At 42.9% G+C, this 17,404-nt stretch overlaps 1 protein-coding gene across 1 annotated transcript in view; it reads left to right on the top strand.

The window, feature by feature from the left end:
- LOC308103059 (intersectin-2-like) overlaps positions 1 to 11,943 on the top strand; it is a gene marked incomplete at its 5' end in the record, with an annotated part of 74,964 nt that extends 63,021 nt beyond the window's left edge. The window contains 5 exons of the mRNA XM_080452907.1: positions 7,066 to 7,187; positions 7,385 to 7,467; positions 7,633 to 7,716; positions 8,913 to 9,086; positions 10,149 to 11,943. Of these exons, the coding sequence (XP_080309033.1) occupies positions 7,066 to 7,187; positions 7,385 to 7,467; positions 7,633 to 7,716; positions 8,913 to 9,086; positions 10,149 to 10,303 (618 nt within the window). The 3' untranslated portion in view covers positions 10,304 to 11,943. The remainder of the gene's footprint in view (positions 1 to 7,065; positions 7,188 to 7,384; positions 7,468 to 7,632; positions 7,717 to 8,912; positions 9,087 to 10,148) is intronic.
- Between the last annotated feature and the right edge of the window lie 5,461 nt (positions 11,944 to 17,404).

Genomic DNA, 17,404 nt, shown 5'->3' on the forward strand with positions numbered 1-17,404 from the left:
TCCCCTCACCTATCAAAACACAGAAATGTACCCTAACCAAAATAAAAACCGAAAACTGGACTACCAGTAACCTCTCACCAAGATAGAGACAGAGTTAGGAAGAGAGAGCAGAAATAGACAGATAGGCAGATAGATAGAGACACAGAGAAAAATAGAGCCTATAGTAATGTCCAAGTATGTGTGACTACATCTCATTGTGTGCAGAGACCCCCTCATGGTGTTTGACCCCCATTAGGGTCTAGCTTGTTCTTCCTCTTTCATCCTATCGTTTCAACATCCCGGTATTGGATGTCAACCAAGGGTCAGGGCCACATCTGGGGACTGATTCCCTGCCGGGTCTCAGTAACTCTGCAACTGTGTCCTCCTCTCCATCTTCACCAACCCTATGTAAGAAATGAAAGAAAAGATCTTAGAACATATTCTCCATTATTGAGGAATCAGAAGATGACATAGAGTCATTATCAAGATAAATCTTTGAGCTGGAACCACATGTACCGCCAGTAACTATAACATTAGACATTGGGGCTTGTACCATAGTAAAGTTAGTAACAGAGGAGATAGATTTCATGACAAACATACGTAAAAGTGGAATACAACAACACTGTATAGCAATAGTGAAATTGCCTATACCTTCGCTTTCTGAAGGTAACTATGTCCATTAGTCTTACCCATATGAAAATTATTCGGTGTTATAATTGGTCTTTGTCTTACCTGTTCTGTTGATTGCACGCCTACCGTAGAATGTGATAATATATTGATAAGCCACCATACACAAAGTTGGAAGTCCATCAGGTCCCGTCAGTGGCCTAGCCATGAAAGGAAAAACTTCCTCTGTGGAATAAGGGATCAAAGAACAGGCATAACAAGAGTGGGGCGTAATTTTTCTAACTTTGTTCCATAGCCTTATACCAGAAATTCAAAGCAAATGGATGATTCGAATACTTCTAAGTCTAGGAACAGTTGCTCTGGATTATCTTCTATCATAAGTGTAGTAGTAGTGTTATCTGTGATCATCATGAGGCCTTCCCCAGACAGCTTAAGCTCGGTAGGGGTGCTGCCCTTTGACCTTAAGTGCAGTCTGTGTTGACAGAAGAGCATGGACGGGTGGTCCGTCACCAGGACTAAATGAATGCAGCAGTTGATCCCCTGGACTGGGCAGAGACTCGAGAACCTGTTGATGATACTCAGAAACACAGACAAACAAACTAAATAAGAAAAAAATTGCGCATTAACAACACGTTTTCTCAGTGGAGTGCTAGACCCAAAATCCAGTATACGTCACAAGTAGGAACTAGGAAGAATCCCAAAAAGGCAGCTCATTCTGAAACTGGCCTCCCGAATACTCTGAGGTCATTGGTATGGATACATCATTAAACTGACCTCCTGCATACTGAGGGATCAGTTGTGGAGCCTGTAATTTAGATTTAACTGTTGGAAATAATCCTACAGCATCTAGTTCTCTAAGTTTCTTTAACAGGTCTACTGGTGATAATGAATGCACATTTGGGGCAGACAATTTCAGGGTGTGCGCTGAGGATTCATCCATGCCATTCAATATCATAGAGGCAAAGAATGCATCTGCTTCCTCATTTAATTCCAATTTAGCTTGTTCACGCCAGCACTTCTGGAATCTATTTGCAAAATCACACATGGATTCACCAGGTTTACGTTTACAGTTCAGCACATGTGTAATGTCCTTTCCCAATGCGGCATGCTCTTTTAGGAATGCTATCATCTCCTCCATATGAGTGTCTCTATGATCTGAATCTAACCACGGGTATTTGTCTGTCACCTTAGGGTCCTTAGTGTCTACAGGTCCATCATACTTGACTTGAAGAGTAGGACACTTTTCAATCAATGTGTCAAGTTTAATGTTTGGCATCAGTGTGGTAAGGATATAGCGCAAATCCCTGCCAGACATAGAACCATGCATCAATAGACTCTTATACCAATTAAGAAATCTAACATGATTCTCAAACACTTTAGGAGCGTCATCTGTGATTTTAGACAGCTCAGCCAGTGACAATGGTTTTTCCATCACCTTCCCGTCAAATACTATCAACGGGGCATTCAGATTCTTATCTGCATCAACTACTAATGTCTTTTGTTGTTGTGCACTCTCTTGTTCATGAGCAAATTGCATTATTAACTTATGCAATGCCCTGACAGAAACATCATCAATTAAGGCACTTATGCCTTTGGTATGTTTCTTGTCATAATCCTTGCCAAAGGTAATCTGCAGTGTCTTGTCCTGTTCATATTGTTTGACTGCATTTTGAAATGCGGACAGCATAGCCTCGATTGGGCCATATGACATGGTATCCATGTCCTTGCCATTATTAGCTAATGTCACAATTTTCTTGAACTCAGAAGCCATAGCTTCCTTCAACCAGGTTAATTGACGAGAAAGCACGAGATTACTGTCTCCCGTGGTACGACTGTCTATGTCCTCAAAAGCCTTAATACATTTGTTCATCCAGTTAAGAAGACATGCCTGCCTTCTATGTAAATGAGGTGTAGGCAGAGAGTCGATCATCGGAAAAATAATCAAAGCCCTTATCTGAGGAGCCCATGACTGGTTACTAGTATCATGGTCAGAGCCATGGGCTCCAGAACAGGAAAACATTACATCGTTTTCATCCTTGTTGTCCTGCTCTGTGTATTTAGGAGGTGCATCAGACACTGACTGCAAGGCTGGATAGCAGGATCGTGTCTTTATTTTACCCTTAGAGGGCTTGCTATCTGCAGGAATCACACTATACGTATCAATCAGAGCCAAATTAGTAATTGCGGATGACCTTTGTCTCCTTGAATTTTTGTGTAGGCCAAACGCTGGCCATTGTGGACTGATTTGTTCCCATGCCTTGAAGCAAGTGGTCATGTACTCAAAATCCCATGCAGAATTTGCAACCAATTTGTTTGTGACAAGATAAGAGCGTATCAGATCCATCTTATCTTTGTCAAAACTTCCATCACTGGGATATCTATTATCTGTCCATTCTGTTCTGGTAAAGATGTACAGACATGTAACAATGGGATCAGATACAAATCTGAAGATGATTTGCCTAAGAAAGAGCGCAAAGCTGTTAAAAAGCTACTGCTGACTAACCCACATTTGAAGCAAGTGCCTAATAAAGTGCCTCAAAAGATGACACCACGTGAGTGGATGTTATCCAAATTGGGGATTTTTTATGTTGAGCCTTACTTAACACTATTATCAGAATGGACAGATAATAGATATCCCAGTGATGGAAGTTTTGACAAAGATAAGATGGATCTGATACGCTCTTATCTTGTCACAAACAAATTGGTTGCAAATTCTGCATGGGATTTTGAGTACATGACCACTTGCTTCAAGGCATGGGAACAAATCAGTCCACAATGGCCAGCGTTTGGCCTACACAAAAATTCAAGGAGACAAAGGTCATCCGCAATTACTAATTTGGCTCTGATTGATACGTATAGTGTGATTCCTGCAGATAGCAAGCCCTCTAAGGGTAAAATAAAGACACGATCCTGTTCGTGACGCCAATTTTTACTACGTAACTTCAGTGGTCAGGTTCTGGTAATAACTAGAGAGGAGTCAAGAATCATTCTAAGCTTGGTTTATTAGGACAGGCCTGTCAGTGTTAGTAAAATGTTAATCTGTCTCTCAAGTGAGACATGCTTTAGATATACAAGTCACTTCCACAAGCTCCTCCTTCCTACACATCTGTTATCCATTAAACAGAACAAACACTCATTAAGAACAAAACACAGAGCATTTCATTGTGGTCACTCTTGACCCTTTAAATTGACCTTTACCAGGGTCTAAGTCAAATTAACATTCCATGGAATTAGCTGGACACTGATCCACTTCACCTAGACAACTAGACATTGTCTCAGGCACATAATTGCAATCAAATATACTATCAGTTAATAATACATACTAACAGCTTTTTATTGTGGGTTTAAGAGATTAAGACCTGGGACGCATCTGTGTCACTTTTAGATTTGAGCTAAGAAATCATTATTTTACACTTTGGCTATTCAAAAATAGCAGATCTACAAGCTCGTAGCGCGGCACCGAGTGCCGCGCTACGAGCTTGTAGATCTGCTATTTTTGAAAAATCAAGAAAATGTGTGCAATTTATATTCTTTTAAAGCGAACATTTTAAACTCAAATCCTTGCTTCTGGGGGGTCCCTGGAACAAAAAAAAATTAGATGGGGGTCTGCGGCCAAAATACATATGATTTTGGGGGTCCTTGACATGAAAAAGTTTGAGCACCACTGATATAGAAACATACGTTTTTCAGAATACCGTTGGGATTCATAGGAGACATTTGTAGAATCGGCTTCAGGTCTTAATGGGTTAAGAGATTAAATGTCATTCATGGATTAATGTTACTAACATAAATCCAAAAATATCTGCAACACATGTTTTATACAATATAGCCTATGTAGTGTGGGTCCCTGTTTGATCTCTCTCTCAACTAAGGGGTCCTTGACCGGAAAAACGTTGATGACCCTGGCCTGTATTATTATATTATATGAATGTAATCCAGGATTATGACATTTTTAGCCATAATGTTTTAAAAACATAGCATATCTACAACCTCGACGCGTTGTGAGCTTGTATGTCTGCTATTTTAGGCGCGGGACACCGTCGTGCTGCCAAGTATAAATTAGGCTCTATCTCCGATAGAAGCAGCAGAGAGAGAAAGAAAGCTGCAAGGTTGTTAAAGGAGAATACCGGACAAATTAAGTGTTGTCTTTGATGTCTCGTTACTCACCTACCGACGTGAAAAGTGGCGTTCTTTTTTACACTGGATGCTTGTTTCTTTCCAGAACCTGGCAACTCGTGTTGCCAGGTTCTGGAAACAAGCAACCAGTGTTAAGTCGTTCGCCATTAACGGTGGCCTCGCAGGAAGTTTCAGCGCATGTTTGACTATCATGAGACTCCACAATGACTAGCAGTAGAGAAAAAAACAACTTTGCATCGGTTATAATAGACGAATCTCCCTAACCCACGCGCTCCCATTATGACAACGGAGGGGGTTTAAAAAATGACGACAGGGGAATCTATGGAAAAAAAGAACGCCACTTTTCACGTCGGTAGGTGAGTAACGAGACATCAAAGACAACACTTAATTTGTCCGGTATTCTCCTTTAAACAGTGAAAAACACTTTGTTTTAAACACAAGCAGTACACCCAGCAACACAGACATGCACATTGCACACTTCATTTGAACCCATTAAGACTGTGCATGGTTGGATGCTGTGTGTGAATGACCTGGTCATGGTTGGATGCTGTGTTTGAATGTCCAGGTCATGGTTGGATGCTGTGTTTGAATGTCCAGGTCATGGTTGGATGCTGTGTTTGAATGACCAGGTCATGGTTGGATGCTGTGTTTGAATGACCTGGTCATGGTTGGATGCTGTGTGTGTGTGTGTGTGTGTGTGTGTGTGTGTGTGTGTGTGTGTGTGTGTGTGTGTGTGTGTGTGTGTGTGTGTGTGTGTGTGTGTGAATGACCTGGTCATGGTTGGATGGATGATGTGTTTGAAGGACCTGGTCATGGTTGGATGATGTATGAATGACCTGGTCATGGTTGGATGCTGTGTTTGAATGTCCAGGTCATGGTTGGATGCTGTGTTTGAATGTCCAGGTCATGGTTGGATGCTGTGTTTGAATGACCAGGTCATGGTTGGATGCTGTGTTTGAATGACCTGGTCATGGTTGGATGCTGTGTGTGTGAATGACCTGGTCATGGTTGGATGGATGATGTGTTTGAAGGACCTGGTCATGGTTGGATGGTGAGTGAATGACCTGGTCATGGTTGGATGGTGAGTGAATGACCTGGTCATGGTTGGATGCTGCGTGAATGACCTGGTCATGGTTGGATGCTGCGTGAATGACCTGGTCATGGTTGGATGCTGCGTGAATGACCTGGTCATGGTTGGATGCTGCGTGAATGACCTGGTCATGGTTGGATGCTGTGTGACCAAGAGTTCAGCTTCTGAGTTGTAAATTGAGTCTATATAGGAAGTGACAGTTCATATGAATGGCCTGTAGGCTCACTGTTTCACCCCTGCTGGTGTCAGAAAGAATTTCTCTCCATTGAAGTGGATGGGTTTTTGCCGAACTTTAGACTTGATTTTCTTAACTTAACTCCTTGACTGCCAGAGTATTTTCATAAAGTACTCCCCCAGTGCCAGCAATTTTCGTGTTTTTTTATTTTTATATTTTGAATTTTTCTCATGAAAATAATTTAAGGACACATAATTTAAAGACCCAGCACAAATCCGCCACTAGAGAGCAGCACATGACAGCGTGATCAGGTCGTTGGGTCTCTCTCACCCTTCTTGATAGATTAGACAGGGAAAAACATGAAAACGGATGTGACGTCGTCCCAGATTGTTTTGATCGGCAAAAATTACGATGTGATACACGACGGCGATGACTGATCGTCACCCAGAGCATAGATTATAGAAGAGAACCTGTCCGTTTGTCCGTTATACCGTGTGAAAAATCGTTTATTTACCTATTTTGGACGAAAATGACTGGGGAAAAAAATCAAAAACCGGAAACGGAATCCAGGACATGAAACCGGATGCAGATGTCCGTGAAGTAAGTGGAACTCGAGAATAACATTGAATATTAAGCAGCATAGCGCAATCAGAGATTAAACAATGAACGCGCGTCAAGCGCATCGAACGCGTCGACGGCCAACTGGACAAAGTAGCACTTGACGCGTTATCGCGTTGTCCGCAGTCAAAGAGTTAATAAACATTGTCATAAATACTATATGCTTCCAGTCACTAGTTTAAAGTCTTCTTTCAATCACCATGACATGCGTTTTGGTAAACTATTGTCCCATTTATTTTAAAATTGATGATAAAGTAGTGTATGCTGTAGCAGGGGCGTGGCTACCTTGTGATGATTTGATTGACAAGCTACACAACCAATAGCATTCATTCCCCACCCCCGGATATGGAAAGATGGCGGATTTGAAATAAATTGCTGAAAAATAGGCTTCATTCATGGGCATAACTTTGTCCATCCTTTTTACTGTCTTATGCTGCAGCCTTTGTTCCTGAACGAGGTTCTGGTGAAGATGCCTGCTGACCCGTCCACTGATGAGCCTCTGTTCCACATCTCACACATAGACCGAGTTTACACTCTGAAGACTGACACACTCAATGAGAGGTACGCACACACACACACACACGCACACGCACGCACACGCACACGCACACGCACACGCACACACGCACGCACACGCACACACGCACACGCACATAACACACACACACACACACACACACACACACGTACACACACGCACACATTCATATACACTTGACCATCGAATGGTTAACGTTTTTCTCCTCTGAATGTGACAGAACTTTGTGGGTCCAGAAGATCAAAGCTGCTTCAGAACTTTTCATCGAGACGGAGAAGAAAAAGAGAGAGAAGGCTTATCAAGGTACACTATGCACTCACTGTGTGTGTGTGTGTGTGTGTGTGTGTGTGTGTGTGTGTGTGTGTGTGTGTGTGTGTGTGTGTGTGTGTGTGTGTGTGTGTGTGTGTGTGTGTGTGTGTGTGTGTGTGTGTGTGTGTAACTTCACACATGTGGATGGTCTTTCTACAGCTCGTTCTCTGAAGTCCAGTGGGATCGGTCGCCTGCTGGTCACCATTATTGAGGCCCAGGAGCTCAAAGCTTGCAAGCCCAACGGTGAGCCCCCGCCCGAAGCAAATATTTGAGTTACAAAATGTCACGATTTTTCAAAAATAACAGATATACAAGCTCATAACGCGGCACTCGGTGCCTCTGGTGATAAACCCGCCCCATATTTGCATACTGGGCCCTGATTGGTCCTTCACTACTTCGGAGGGAGTGAAATCCAATCACAACTGAGCGGTGCCAGACCTAATCTGCCGAGGAGCAATTATTTTTTTTGCAATGGCAGTTTCGTCTGGTTTCCAGGCTAAACCTTTTCATAAAGACGTCATGTTTTCTACTTTCAAGTTGGTTTTAATTAGTTGCTTAACTAATGAAAATGCTAATGTTTTAGTTTTAGTAAAAAAAATCAAAATCCTTTAACATAAGTTTGGACGGGGCTGGGTTTGTTGTGATCACATTATTTCCGGGTCTATGTTCTCCAGAAGTCATAGTATCACTCATAAGTATAGGGTAATCACTGAAAACACTGTTTTGGTGTGTTACATGTCATTGGCACTGAATGAGTTAACTCTTTCACTGCCTGATTAATTACATAAATGAATCGCCCACTGCCAGTGATTTTTGGTTTTCCTTACCTTTTCAAGTAGTCACAGAATATTAATCTCCAGTATGATAGATCCCCTGATGGTTGCTAAACACGGAGGGTTTCCCTGTGCTTCCGCGAGGAAAAAAAAAAAAAAAACATTGTGACCCCCCGGTCGCTTATTACAGGCCGTTGAATATAGCTCGTCTCGTAAAAAACGCAGGGAGGAAAAAAGATACAGCCGTTTCCCCAAATGCGCTAAGCATTCGTGTTCACTTGTGTGTTAGAGAACAGCGCCATCTGGTGGAAAACTACTTTGACAGTCTGGGCCTTTGGGAAAAAGGTTGTAAAAGTCGTCCTTGACAGTGAAATATTTAACACCTGTAAACCTGTGATGTGACCAGGGCTGTATTAGCCATCGGGCCGCCGGGGCCCTTGGCTCTCAGGGGCCCTTCGGCGGAACTGGGCCGTGCGGCAAAAGAATAAATAAAAAGAATAATATTTTTTTTCCAAATAATATTTCTTTCCAATATGTTTTTTTAGGGGGGCCCCTAAAGAATTAGGCGGCCCAGGGGCCAGTCCGGGGGTTAATCCGTCCCTGGATGTGACAGTAAAGTTGTGATTGTGGTGATTGTGATGGTGTGTGTGAACTGGCTCCCTGCAGGTAAGAGCAACCCGTACTGTGAGCTGACCATGGGCCCTCAGTGCTACACGTCCCGGGCCGTCAGCGACACCCTGAACCCCAAGTGGAACTTCAACTGCCAGTTCTTCATCAAGGACCTCTACCAGGACGTCCTGTGCATCACCATATTCCAGAAGGACCAGTTCTCACCCGACGGTTCGTAGATGAGTGTGACTCACGCACACACACGCACACACGAACGCTCGCGCGCACACACACACGCACACGCGCCAGTGGTGGAAGGGGTACTCACATACTTTACTTAAGTAAAAGTAGCAATACCACAATATAAGAAAATACTCAATGTTAATTAAGTAAAAGGCCTGTGTTCAAAATGTTTCTTGAGTAAAAGTACAAAAGTATTGGCATCAAAATATACTTAACTCATGCACTGCCAATGGCGTCTTACATTTCTCACACAGAACCAGGAGATAATGTGATCCAAAGAAGTACTGCTCCATTCACTTCCTGGTTAAAGTATTTGGGAAATATTCTGTATCTCGGCTCCTGTGTTTTACCATGTATTTTTGACGAGACATGCTATTTTCAACGGCCTATAACAAGTGAACGGGAGGTACGAAAATCGAGAAATCGATGGCAGGCTTTATTGATTTATTTTCTCTGGCAGTGGATGAGACACTGCCAAAAGTAAGAGTACTAAAGTGTTTGAAAATAGCAGATCTACAAGCTCCCAATGCGTCGCATCGCATGTATGAAATAGGGCTATAGAGGTAAATTGGAAATACTCCAGTAAAGTAAAAAATACCTGAAAATTACGTAATTAAAGTACAGTACTTGAGTAAATGTACTTTACTTTATGTCATAGGCATCGATAGGGGGGGGGGCTTCGGGTCCAAAGCCCCCACGCTGAATTGGTCAGCCCCCCCTCCATGAATCTCAGATGTCAGGCTCAAACTTACAGTACCATTACCATTACTATAGCGGGGCGCAAATAGGTGTTAACGCGCTGTTGACACCTAGAACAATAGCCCAGACAGAGAAACATACTTTTTTTCGGTCGCGACTGGGGGGGGGGGGCTATTGCGGTTCGAGTTGAGCCCCCACGGCCGCGCACACAAATCGGCACGCCTGCTTTATGTAGTTAATGTAGTTACTTTACACCACTGCGCACACATAGGGCTGTCCGGATAACAAACATTTAAGAGGTATAAGTTAGCGCTGAGGTTTCTTCACGGTGTGGCGTTTTGACCTCCTCAGATTTCCTGGGTCGTACGGAGGTTCCCGTGGCGACCATCAAGAAGGAGATGGAGAGCAAAGGGGCGTCGACCAACCGCCGACTGCTGCTGCACGAGGTCTCTACGGGAGAGGTGTGGGTCAGACTGGACCTGCAGCTCTACGAGCAGACTAGATGAAGTCTCTAAAGGAGAGGTGTGGGTCAGACTGGACCTGCAGCTCTACGAGCAGACTAGATGAAGTCTCTAAAGGAGAGGTGTGGGTCAGACTGGACCTGCAGCTCTACCAGCAGACTAGATGAAGTCTCTAAAGGAGAGGTGTGGGTCAGACTGGACCTGCAGCTCTACCAGCAGACTAGATGAAGTCTCTAAAGGAGAGGTGTGGGTCAAAGTAGGGCTGTATTAACCATTGGCTAACTTTGACTCAGACAAACACGACATCTGTTCTGGTATTCCACAGGGTTAAATTCTGGGTCCCTTACTGTTCTCCCTGTATATACTACCGCTGGGAGAACTCATCGCCGATCACGGAGTGAACTTCCATTTCTATGCTGATGATACCCAGCTGTATCTTTCGGTAGCTCCAAACGACCCCTGTGCTCTAGACCCATTGTTGACCTGTCTGTCCAGTATAAAATGCTGGATGAATGAGAACTTAAGCTAAATGAGGATAAAACAGAAGTTCTCATAATTGGCTCCAGTGAGCAGAGAGAATCAATAATAAGTAGACTTGGTAACCTGGTTGTAGAAAGTAACACCACAGTAAAGAACCTGGGGGTTATTATCGATTCTGAATTGAATTTTAATACACACATTAATCATGTCACCAAGATTGCTTTCTTTCATCTTAGAAATATTGCGCGAATTAGAGACTATCTGTCGTTAGACGATGCAAAAACGTTGATCCACGCTTTTGTTTCCTCTCGGCTTGATAACTGCAACGCACTCTGGCCTGCCAAAGAAAACAACTGACTGATTACAACTTGTTCAAAATGCGGCAGCCAGAATTTTAACTAAAACTAGGATGAGAGAACATATCACTCCAGTTCTAGCTTCACTACACTGGCTCCCGGTTGTTTTTAGGATTGATTTTAAAATTATTTTAATAGTTTATAAAGCTCTAAATGGTCTGGCACCCTCCTACCTCTATGACTGCCTAGAGAGATATGTTCCAAACCGGCCCCTCAGGTCTTCAAGTGCTGACCTGCTGGAGGAGCCTACAATGACATATAAAAAATACGGTGAAGCAGCATTCTGCTTTTACGGACCGACAGTGTGGAATAAACTCCCATTACACCTAAGACAGGCAGCCTCTGTCGATAGCTTTAAAGCACAGCTCAAGACCTATTTCTTCACTCTTGCTTTTAGCTGATTCTTTGGTTGATTTTTAATTCCTCACTGTATTGCCTATTTTAATGTTGTTTTATGCTTTTGCTTTTATTTTATTTCATTTTATTTTTATGTTTTGCTTTATTGTTAAATTGGTTGCAACTGTAATTGTATTCTTGCTCTGTAAAGCACTTTGAGCTGCATTTCATGTCATGAAAGGTGCTATACAAATAAAGTGTATTATTATTATTATTATTATTAGGCCGCCGGGGCCCTTGGCTCTCAGGGGAACTGGGCCACGCGGCCATCGACAATTTACTAAAATGGAAGGTTAATCAAATATCAAATGTGTGTGTGGGCCCCTCCTCTGTATTTACAGCTGTGATTCTCACTGGGTTTGAGGCCCTGACAAGGGTTCCTGGGGCCCTTCCTTATATGATGGAATATGATTAAGGATTTCATATCATACACACCATACCTGTAACTTTCACTGCCCCCCCCCCCCCCAACAAAAAAAACGTTTTTGCAAAAATAAATTAAAAAATAAATAAAATAATAATAATAATAGTAATTTACCGGGGGGCCCTAAATAATTGGCGGCCCAGACGCTCTTGCGGGGGTTAATCCGTCCCTGCACTGGACCTGCAGCTCAACCAGCAGAATAAATAGAGCACCGAAGTCATAGGCATGTCATTATATAGGCTAAAAAAAGGGGGAACAAAATAATACATAGAATAGAAGAATACACATTTTTTCAAAGTACAGAAAATGGCAGGGCTACATGTCTTGTAAATTGGCTATTTGCCGTATTTCAAAGCATAGTAACACACGTGGTTGAAAATGCAATAGTCATACGTTGCTATGTAACGATTCACTCAACTCACGGTACGATTCTAGGTTCACAACACGATTTTTCACCATTTATTTTTTGTATTATCGCATCGCGATTCAAATTGCAATTCAATCACGATTTAACCCATTAAGACCGGGAACGCATCTGTGTGTAATTTTTAGATGTCTTTGGCTATTCAAAAATAGCAAATCTCCTAACCCTTGTAGATCTGCTATTTTTGGAAAAAAAATGAAAATTCGTGGCAAAATCTTGGATTATATATTTTTTAAAGCGAACATTTGCAAAATATTTAGTTCCAGAAACCCCCAGAAGCAAAGATTAGATTTACAAATGTCCGCCAACTTTTCATGATTTTTCAAAAATAGCAGATCTACAAGCTCATATAGCACTCGGTGCCGCACTATGAGCTTGTAGATCTGCTATTTTTGAATAGCCCAACGAAATCTAAAAATGACGTTCCCGGTCTTAAAGGGTTAAATTGTCACCAGTTTGAATTGATTTGAATTGATGTACGATATACATCGTTACATGACTACATACGTTGCGTTTCCACAAACACTCAAACACCTAGAAGTGCCTGTTAGTCTCAGTGCATGTGTGATGATGATGATGATGATGATGATGATGATGATGATGATGATGATGATGATGATGATGATGCCATGAACAAAACATAATAATGTGGAATGTGTTCTCATTGATTTAGTGACTATGGTGATGATTCTCCTCTGTGCCTTCCTGAGCCATTGAAATGTTTCTCATACTAGGGCTGGGCAGTGAGTATAACATGTGATCTGGGATTATGGTAATATGTGTGTCTTTTCCTGGTTCTTAACCAATGAACCACATGAACCCTATAGCGATCCCTATATGTTGGGGGGGGGACGTTCAGTGAAAACAGTACCAGGTACAAGCTCACAACGCATGGACAGAGTGACGCGTGGCGAGCATAACGTGTAGCATCTTCACACAAAAAACACACAAGCAAGTCCATTCAATTGCTAGAGAGAGAGAGAGAGAGAGAGAGAGAGAGAGAGAGAGAGAGAGAGAGAGAGAGAGAGAGAGAGAGAAGGTGTGTTTTGGTGTGTTTTTGTCTTAACCGTGGGTATTTGCGCGATAATTGCGTCGTAATCTATAACCCGTTCGCCCGCTTCGCGGTTCAACCCGTGGGACCTGCGGGTTACGGTTTGGCTTGCGTATCTACTGTAGGGTTCAAGTGGTTAAGCTCTAATTTATGCTTTAAAAAAATGCAACAACGCGTCACATAGCAGAACATTGTGAGCCACAAGAACTGCTATTTTAGCTTTTTTTGTTTTGTTTTTGGGAGACATTTTAAGAAATATATTGTTATTGTGTTCGGGTAGCTCAGACGGTGGAGCTCTTGTCTTTGGACCACAAGGTCATAGGTTCGATCCCGGGGCACCGTCGACTCAGCAGATGAGTAGCATGGGTTGGGTGACGGCAAGTCGTGCGGTAAATACTGGGAGCTGATGATCTGGTCTAGACCAGTGGTTCTCAACCTTTTCAGGCCGTGACCCTCCAAAATAATCGTATTTGAACTGGGGACCCCCCCCCCCCCCATTTTGTTTGACTTGGCTCCAAAGATAAATATTGTGAAAATGGTGGAACTGGGCCACGCGGCCATCGACAATTTACTAAAATGGAATGTATAGGTTAATCAAATATCAAATGTGTGTGTGGGCCCCTCAGATCAGCTATTTTCTTATAATATTTGACAATGTGGCTAATGCTTTATAGCATAGTTTATTGATTACTTTTGATGCATTAATGCTATTTTTCTTTTCAATCATTAATCTTTTTAGGTAGTAAAAAAGGTGTTAAAAGTCCTTAAATTGTGACTTCACTGTCGTCTGTGGACCCCCCCCCCCCCCCCCCCCCCCCCCACCATCATCCCCCAAATCACGTGGGGCGGGGTTGCGTTGGTCATGGGACGGGCTAACACGCCGTGCTAGGTAATAAGCGACGTGCGCGTGACGTCATTAAAATAGAGTGCAACCACTTTCCAAACCACCAATGCCTGGGGGTCCCCAGCGGCGGACTGGCCATTTGGCGTACCGGGCAAATGCCCGGTGGGCCAGTGGGCCGCTGGGCCAGTGGGCCAAAAAAAATTCAGATTATTACGGTCATTTCCGGGTCGCGCGGCCCAATTATTAGTTACGTTAATGTTTGGGCTGTGATGCTTTCCAGCAGGGGCCTCAGTGCGGCTGCAGAGTTCATGTGCAGGGCTGGGGAAACCGGGGTGGGGGGGCGGGGGGGGTGGGCCGGTCCGGACCAAAATGCCAGGGCTGAATTTTGGTCCCAGTCCGGCCCTGGGGGTCCCGACCAACAGGTTGAGAACCACTGGTCTAGCTCTCTGCTGATCTCTGTAATGGGGATGGACTCTCTGCTGATCTCTGTAATGCTGATCTCTGCTGATCTCTGTAATGGGGATGGACTCTCTGCTGGTCTCTGTAATGGGGATGGACTCTCTGCTGATCTCTGTAATGCTGATCTCTGCTGATCTCTGTAATGGGGATGGACTCTCTGCTGGTCTCTGTAATGGGGATGGACTCTCTGCTGATCTCTGTAATGCTGATCTCTGCTGATCTCTGTAATGGGGATGGACTCTCTGCTGGTCTCTGTAATGCTGATCTCTGCTGGTCTCTGTAATGGGGATGGACTCTCTGCTGGTCTCTGTAATGCTGATCTCTGCTGGTCTCTGCAATGGGGATGGACTCTCTGCTGATCCCGACTGACTTACTTATATATTATTGTCACAATACGATATTATAGTGACAATGTTAATGTTGAGGTATTTGTTTGAAAAAGATTGTGATATTTGATTGTGTCCGTGTGGTCCAGCCCTGCTGTACCTCAAATACAAAACGCAAATATTGCCAAAGCGTAGAGTGACCAGCTGTTGAAAGGTCGTCTTATAAACAATGAGTGTCTTAATTCCTTTTTAATGTCCTGCAAAGCGGGCAGCAATGTGTTATTGTAAATCTGTCTGGTTATGTCAGAGTTGTATAATGTATATTAAAAAACATTATATAACTCAGTTTTTTCTCCATTTGAAGTTTGTCGCCACCAGCGGTTTTTATTTGTAAAAACTATTATATCCAGTATTTTCTCAATTGAAGCTGCAACCCATAACAATTTTTTTTTGTGAATAAAAAGTAATTTTTAACCCATATTATTGTAGAATAAGGGAACTTTTTCCCTTACTATGAATAGAGTAGAAAAAGTGCAATATTCGTCTTTGAAATGTGTTAAAGGCTAACTTTAAGCACAAATATTCACAAGATGTACTTGAGTACAGTACTCAAGTAAATGTACTAATGAATATTGTCGCTGTCGGAAACGTCCAAAACGGTTACAGTTCAAACGCATCAAAAGTAGCAGATCTACTGTACAAGCTCAAAACGCGTCGCTTCGTGCCGCGTTTCGAGCTTGTTGATCTGCTACTTTAGATCAAGGAACCAGCTTCTGAGTTGTAAATTGAGGCTATATAAAGAGGCAGTTCATATGAATGGCCTGTAGGCTCGCTGTTTCACCCCTGCTGGTGTCAGAAAGAATTAGGCACCATTCAAGTGGATGGATTTTTGCCGAACTTTACACTTGGAGCCCTATTTAGGGCCATACTGGCTAAACCCACTATTTGAGGATTTAGGAGTGCGCAAGGGGTGTTCCCGTGCAAAAGTTGCTATTTTGGGACACCTGCCTTATCTGCAAAACAGGTGGGTTCCATGGTGCTTTTGTGTGACGCTATGATCAAGTAGGGCGTTTATTTACCACAAAAAAAAAAGTTTGAATATGGAGATAAGAGGTTTCTGCACGACAGCAACGATACAACACAGTAGTTCTACCTGCTCTTCATCCTGTGGTAAAGTAGGACACCTACTGGTCAACAAGAGGTACTACATGAACTCAAACCTTACCCTCTGTCCAGTAGACATGTAGGCGCTTAGCGCAGGGGGGACTAGGATTCAAATCCCAGGTAGGTCTTAAAAGTTTCGGAGTACACCTTTAATAAGCGTATGAATACCCTTTATATTGACCATAACCTGTGACCAACAGAAAGGGGCATCAGTAGCCACTAATAATGTCCATGTCCAACTATCAGATCAATGAGCCCTGAGTTTTCACTTAAGAATCGTGATCGTCTTCAGAAAAGTTTTGTCTCTCTTAATACTAATTATTACAGTCTCTTAAAGGGTAGTTCGGCCACAAAATGACATTCTCTCCTATCGATTAGTCACCACATGGAGACTTGAATTATTGGATATTTTTTTGTTTTTGTCTCATTCCTAAAACAATAATTTGATGACCAGTGGACCGGTAGGCAGCGGTTCCGGTAGGAGACACAAAGAGTCTCCTTTTTGTCTCCTACCGGAACCACTGCCGGTCATCAAATTATTGGCTTAGGAATGCCACAAAAACAAACAATTTTTTTTTCATGAATTCAAGTCTCCATGGGGTGACTAATCGATAGGAGAAAAAGTCATTTTGGGGGTGAACTATCCCTTTAAATTGTCACTTCACTGTCATCTAGGGACTGACAGGGCTATGATGTCATAGTCTCTCTATCAGGGTACTCCATATATGGGTATTTATGATTTTATCAATATTTTGGGAAATTTGCCGATCCAACCGACTTCCCACTCGGTGCATCACTCCCTTGGCTCCTGGGCCGTACGCACGGCCAGCTTGAAGTCGATCGGTCGGTCGGTTCGCGGGATTTCGTGGATGTATAGATTTCATAAAAAGGCACCTCGCGGCATCCATGTTTGTTTTAGGTTGCCATGGTTACCCAAAATGTACATGGAGGTCAGTTTGGAGCCGTGTGGAACTCCATATTTGGGCAAGACTGACGTCATAGTTGATGAGGTCAGATTTCAGTCAGCTTGACTTAAAAGCTGATTAAAGCTGTGAAGAGAATTAGTCAAAGACGAATGCGACAGACTCACGGAGAAAGCCCTTACAACTTAATATTCTGCAGTAATCACATCATAAACATTCCTGGATTGTAAAGACAGACATCACTGGTTGAAGACACCCATCACCACTGCTGATACAGAAAACGATCCATTCAATCAACT

This window comes from Gymnoscopelus braueri, assembly GCF_963280865.1.
Source record: "Gymnoscopelus braueri genome assembly, chromosome: 16".
Classification (NCBI taxonomy): Eukaryota; Metazoa; Chordata; class Actinopteri; order Myctophiformes; family Myctophidae; genus Gymnoscopelus; species Gymnoscopelus braueri.